Below are 6,517 nucleotides of genomic sequence, written 5' to 3'. Positions count from 1 at the left end.
AGCAACGCGTTCAAACGTAGTCCGGAAAAAGACGACGAAGAAAAAGGTAGTGACGTCATACATTTGGGTAAAATGGCGGTTGATTTGACTCCTCGATTTCGGAGACTCAATAGCAAAACACGAAGTTTTCGTGAAAATTTACGGTACAATGGTAAGTTCTTAGTATATGAGATACGTATTTAAAAGTTAGCCGGTAGCTGCTCATATTGCTATAGCGAAGCACCGCCGCATGACGTTATAATGAGCGAGTAGTGCAAGTGTCAACAGGAAATATAGGACATAACAATGTTATTTATAAAACACTTTAGAACATACATAACTTAACTATGATATCATTCTGTTTGTATATTTAACACTGTCAAGTATCAGGTGAATATGTATTCATGACTATTTGTTCCTCTTTTACTATCACTATTTTTGCTTTTGTTCGAATTGTTTAGATCAGTGATTTTTAAACTGCGGACTCTATCTAGTGGTTCGTCAAATAATCACTTATTTAAATTAAATACATTTTATTTGATTCATTATTTAAGTACAGTATTGTATTTTCCTATATTCAAACACAGTGTTACAGTTCAGTGTGTAACGTTACAGTGGCCAAAAATTTGCTTGTTAAATAAAACGTCTGCCTTGTTTTTAATAATTACTTATGCCTAGTACGTTACTGTATTTTAATGTTGGTCAATATTGTGTATATTTGGAAAGCCAAGTGTTTTCTAAGGTGGTACTTGGTGAAAAAGGTTTGAGAACCAGTGGTTCAGATGGTTTGTTGTTTGAAATAAATTGGTGAACTGAACTGACCGAAGAGCTGCACAAAAAACACAATATTCGTACAAATTAAGAAGTACATGGACTATGTGTATTTGTACAATTAGGGAATTATTATTATAACAACATGATGGGATAGGTTTATTGGCAACACTAAATTGGCCCTAGTGTGTGAATGTGAGTGTGAATGTTGTCTATCTGTGTTGGCCCTGCGATGAGGTGGCAAGTTGTCCAGGGTGTACCCCGCCTACTGCCTGAATGCAGCTGAAGTAGGCTCCAGCACCCGCCGCGACCCCGGAAGGGACAAGCGGTAGAAAATGGATGGATGGTGAAAGTTCATGTGACATCTTGTTCTACGTCAGCAGCAGATAGTACTCAATTATCCCGTCTTCTGTGCCTACTAATAGGTTTGTCAGGCCCCTTTGGTGCCACCCTGCTGTGGCACAACATCATCCAAGCCCTGCACAGCCAAGTGGAGGTGCGCCGCCGGCGGAGGCACCTGCGTGCCCACACCGATAGCTTCACAGGCTCGGACGCTGTCGATGTCGTCCTTAGTTACCTGATGCAGAACACAAACATTTACGCTACTGACGTCTCTCGTCTCAAAGCCGCCCGACTATGCCAGGCCCTGATGGAGGCAAAGGTGTTTGAGCCGGTGGGCGCCAAGCTCTTTCGCCGCGTCAGGGACGAGGCGTTCGAAGACAACAGCGGAAGCCTTTACCGTTTCATGGATTCTAAATCTGATATGACGCAGAACGGCAGCGGAGACGTAGAAAACCAAAGAAAATATTTTGGGATGAAGAAGAGCAAGCGTGCCAAGTAGGTTTAAATACATGTTGATTTGTCAGTCAGGGTTTTGAATGGTGTTTATTGTGCAGGTTGAACGACATGCTCATGATCTCCAATCCTTTGGCTGTTGGACCATCTGACAAGAAGGTGGAAACGCTGCTCAGGTCCTTCAACCTGCCGCCCTCTGTCGCAACAGCCTCGACCTTTCTTCCCAAAACTGGTAAACTCTTGTTGTGTCAAAATGACCTGACAGAGTGAATATCTGACGTACTTCTCTCCTCACAGCGGTGGAGGAGGTGTGGAAGCAGCAGACGTTGCTGCAGCTGCTGCAGATTGTCGAGCTGCCCATGCTGGACTGCATCCTAGCTTCACCAGTCAGGAGTGGGAGAGTGCCTCTGACCAATCAAGACCTGGTTATTCCCAATACCTACTTGGAGCGAGAGCTGCCAGACACCCTTCATCTACCTCAGTGAGTCCTCCAATACCTTTTTACTTGATGTTTAATTAAACACGATCATCATGTCATGTGTGTCCTCAGTTGGGACGGGTGGCTGTCGGCAGCCGTGGACTGCCTCGAGCTGTTCCCAGACCAGCTGATTGTGGTCGCTGGGGAGCAACTCCAATGGCAAGATGGCGCAGAGCAACCGGCGAGCCAAAATAGAGTCCTGTTTGACATCATCGCCAAGTACTACAGTGGACGGGAAAAGGCTCCGATTCTGTCAGGACGCTACCTGGACGTACATGTCGCCATTCTCAAGCTGCTGGGTAAACACTACACTGATAACGCACAGCCATTTGGGGGGGGGAAATAAAAATAATAATAATAATTTTTGGCAGTATATTTGTGTTTTGATTATGAACAAAAAGGGATGGTTCATTTATTAATACTGATTATTATCCCTGAAAATAAATTAAATGTGATTATTTTACCTCATATTTTGATTTGAATAAATCAATGAAAATTATTTTTCAAAACAATTAAATGTTTTCATATTTTTAAATAAATATTTTCAAAATGTTTGTGTAAATAGAAAAACTAGCATTTGAACTAGATTTGTCTAGGCCTAAAATATAAAATAAATACTATAATTTTTTTAATGAAAGAGAAAACAAAACCTGAAAAAAAGACACTGATTTGCATTACAGATTGTGCCTTTTTCACAAATGCATGGCATCAACATTGCCAATACTTTAGCGCATAAAAAACACTCTCTGTTTGCGCTCATGCTGTTATTCCACACGTGCTGCATTCTTTTAATACTTAGATGGACCAGCAACTCCCTTCCTCTCTGATAGGTCACTTTAAATGCCCACTGTCTCCTCGTCAGAGCCAGTCCAACAGAACTGTTACCGTCCAACTGTGTTTCCCTTTTAAAGATGAGTCTTTCGAGTCTCAAGTTTAGACAGTAATCCCATTTATCATTCCTTGTAAAGTGAAGTGCTTAAGATAATAAAAAAAAATCACAAACAAATTTGATCACATTGTGAGGGCATCGCACTTGCAACTCTGGCGCTTTGACATAACATTGCTAAATTAGCATCCTTTTATCATATAAAGTAGGACTATATTATAGTCTCAATACATTAGAAAGTGTAATTTATTCACTACAGAAATTTACCTTTTACTACTGAACTCCTGAAATCAATTATCTTTTACATAATATTGATAAGATACACTTGTATATTATTACCACTGCACTGTACTTGGCAGCCTTGAAATATGTTTCCATGTGAAAATGTATATTCTGATATTGTGGCTGCAGGATGACATGTTGTGATCCTTGTTTTTTTGCAGAAGAAGCCAAGGTGCATGACGCCATTAGAGCTTCTCAGCTGTGTCTACGTCTCCTGCAGACGAGCTCACGGGACGAGCTCAGGCGTCTTTTAGCCTTTATGGCGGTGGCGGCTTGCCCGCACGCCTGTCGCCTCCAAAAACAGGTAAAAAGCTCCGCCATCACCTCGTGGACGTTCTCAGGACTCGTCAATTTCCTTTTTTTTCAGAGCGATAACCGCACAGTGATCAGCCGCACTTTCCTGAAGGCTATTGTCCATAATGCTGAATTGACAAAATCCCAGAGTGAGACCTTGGTGCTGTTTCTCATGGACAACCACAAAGACCTCTTTAAGGTCATTTTTCTGTCTTCTCTCGATTGTTTTTAAAGCAACATTTAGGGAGTGTTTTTTTTTTTTTAATTACAGACTCCTACATCCCTCATTGAAGCTGTCCGCAGGACACTGCGGAGCATGCGGGACGGCAAAGATGCAGACTCCATCGCCAGTAAAGGCTCGTTTAAATGTCCACTTCATCACGTCCTTAACTTTGCTGATTTCTCTCTTTCTTTTTTGTTTTCGCATCGCCGCAGCGTTCAACTTCTGCCCTCAGGTGACGCCGCAGCAGTACCAGGAGCAGCGCGAAGCCGCCACGCTGGATAGTCTCCAGCGTCTCCTGCGGGACATCTCCATCAGTAGCATGCCTGCCAAGGAGAAGAGGAGGATCCTCAAGGACTTTGAGAGGCATCACCCAGCAGTCTTCCTCCAACATCTCACAAGCACTTTCTAAGAACAACACGACTGGACTTGGTACTTTATGGCTCTTATTATATCAATATTTTGAGATGTTTGTCCAATTCTAAAATGATTTTTTTTAAAGCTACAATAACAGTTGTCTTTACTTTATAAGCTATGCTATGCTGTGCACATATAAACATTAGCAATGTATAGGTTTAATCTAGCATTTTCTAGGACTACTAATTTAATTTTTCCTTAGTTGTAGTGACATTTTTGTAATTATTTGTTATCCCTTCAAACTGAAAGCCAAGTTAAAATGCACTTTGTTTGATTTTTCACTTGAAATAATGTATTTGCTCTATATCTTGTACATTTAATTTAAATCTTGGTAATTAAATGTGGTCATTAAATCGCTCAACATGTTATATTTGTGTGTTTATCTAAATGTAAGTTTTACTTTTACATTTTTAAGAGGTTTTAAACATTATGTATAGAAGCCCGTTTCCGTCACTAATCTAAACAAATACCCCAATGGCAAGTCATAATTATGAAACAAAAATTCATAAGATAAAAAGTCAAAATTATGAAGTTTAACGTCATAATTATGTGATGAAAATTGAAATTATGAGATAAGAAAGTCAAAATTGTGATAACATTTATAGTTTTTGGATTGAAAAGTAGAAATTTAAAAAAAAAATCATTTTTTATTATTCTATTGAGGATTTTTTTTGTCTTTTTCCTCTTATTTTTCCTCAACTCTATGCCAAAACTGGTTGCTAAAAGTCCATTCACATTTGTTTTTTATTCGCTTTACATGACAGGATTTTTTTACTGCTATTTAATTCCCCCTCCTCGTCCTCTTTTAAATCAGCATTCTGCTCGCTATTACGAACGTCACAACTTTTCTGTCCGCACTTATACTTTGCATCACATTGTACATGTTTTAGGGCTTTTAGCCGCCTCCATCTTCTTCTTAACACCTGCAGAGTTTATGTACATTTGTCACACTTTCTTGTCGATTTTTATTTCCGTTGTGGGACATTGGTTGTGACTTTTGCTCTGTGCACACTGGCCCACAGTTTTTTTTAACGTCCTCTGGTTGACTTGACTTTCTCTTTTTAATCCTTTTTTTTAATTTTGTTTGGACTTCTTATTTTGTTTCTTTTTCCTTCTTAGGCTCCTTCCTCCCCTCAATTAATTTTATCCAGAACAACCTTGTTGGTATGTTGACAAATGAGGCATGGAGGTCAATATTGTAGTGAACATTGGACCCAATGTTCACTACAGACATCATTCAAATCCACTATTCATGGAGTTAAAGCAACTTAAACTGCACGATGTGATCAACTTTAAAACTGCTCAAATTATGTTTAGGGCATCCCAAAACTCTCTACCATCCAATATACAGAACCTATTCCAGGATAGAGATGCTCACCATAGTTACAGTCCAAGAGGAAACAACAAATTATATTTGCCTAAATTTAGAACAACTTTAAAATCAATGTGCATTTCAGTGCGTGGAGTCACTCTGTGGAACAACTTAGGGGACGAGTTAAAAACATGTTCGAACATGATTCAATATAAACACTGTTTAAAAAAGAAGTACTGAAGAAGTACGAGGAGGAAAAAGAGTGATGCCCTCAGCACAGAGCGATGGGAGAGAGGTGTATGGTCAGAGAGTATTTGGGCCTGTGTGTGTATGTATGTGTGTGTGTGTGTGTGTGTGTGTGTGTGTGCGTGTGTTTTGTCTGGTCTTGTCTTGTCTCATACTAACAGTGGTACTATTGTATTGTTAGTGTACAGGAGTTTTTCTTGTTTTTGTTTGTATGGTATTCTTCTTGTATTATATTGTTTATGTTAAATGTGGAATGAGTGAGAGGGGTTGGGATATTATAAGCATCTGCTTCACCCAACCCCTTTTCAAGCCTTGCACAAATGTCTCTGCCAAGATGTAAAAAAAAAAATTGTTGTTGTACTGTGCAGGTTTGAAATAAATACTTCAATTCAATAGATTCATCTTCAGACTTTGGACATGTTTTTTTTTTAAAGAAAAGTATTAAAATAATATTTAAAAAATAAATAAAATAGAAATTATGAAATAAAAGTAATAGAGATAAAAAGTCGAATTATGACATGGTCATAATTTATTGATTGATTGATATATTTTTATTTCAAATATGCATAAAAACAAGAGCAAACCTGATCCAATACAGTGTTATAGCCTTAACAGCCATTATAACAAAAAGAAAACAATGGAGAATAAAAAACTAAAACAAATGAGCATTGGACTTTCTTTTTTTTCCTTTTCTTTTTTTTTTACATATTTGAAAAGGAGTGAGAAGAAGTTTACACTTATTTAATCCCACCCCTTTTCTTTAAATCATTAATTACTCTGAGCTAGAACTACCTGTTCACTCTATGTACAAACTTAATGAACTTGTATATACATAAA

At 38.5% G+C, this 6,517-nt stretch overlaps 1 protein-coding gene across 1 annotated transcript; it reads left to right on the top strand.

Annotated features, from left to right (window-relative positions):
• The first annotated feature begins 29 nt into the window (after positions 1 to 29).
• On the top strand, positions 30 to 6,134 carry depdc4 (DEP domain containing 4). Its single transcript, XM_062064825.1, has 9 exons — positions 30 to 151; positions 1,176 to 1,587; positions 1,647 to 1,777; positions 1,843 to 2,026; positions 2,096 to 2,322; positions 3,353 to 3,495; positions 3,559 to 3,684; positions 3,757 to 3,835; positions 3,921 to 6,134. The coding sequence occupies exons 1-9, from the start codon at positions 73 to 75 to the stop codon at positions 4,115 to 4,117; spliced, it is 1,578 nt and encodes a 525-aa protein (XP_061920809.1). The 5' UTR covers positions 30 to 72; the 3' UTR covers positions 4,118 to 6,134.
• The last annotated feature ends 383 nt before the right edge of the window (positions 6,135 to 6,517 follow it).

Source organism: Entelurus aequoreus, linkage group LG12 (genome assembly GCF_033978785.1).
Source record: "Entelurus aequoreus isolate RoL-2023_Sb linkage group LG12, RoL_Eaeq_v1.1, whole genome shotgun sequence".
In the NCBI taxonomy this organism is placed as follows: domain Eukaryota; kingdom Metazoa; phylum Chordata; class Actinopteri; order Syngnathiformes; family Syngnathidae; genus Entelurus; species Entelurus aequoreus.
Note: the sequence above shows the minus strand (reverse complement) of the source record. Positions and strands in the feature narration are given on the sequence as shown.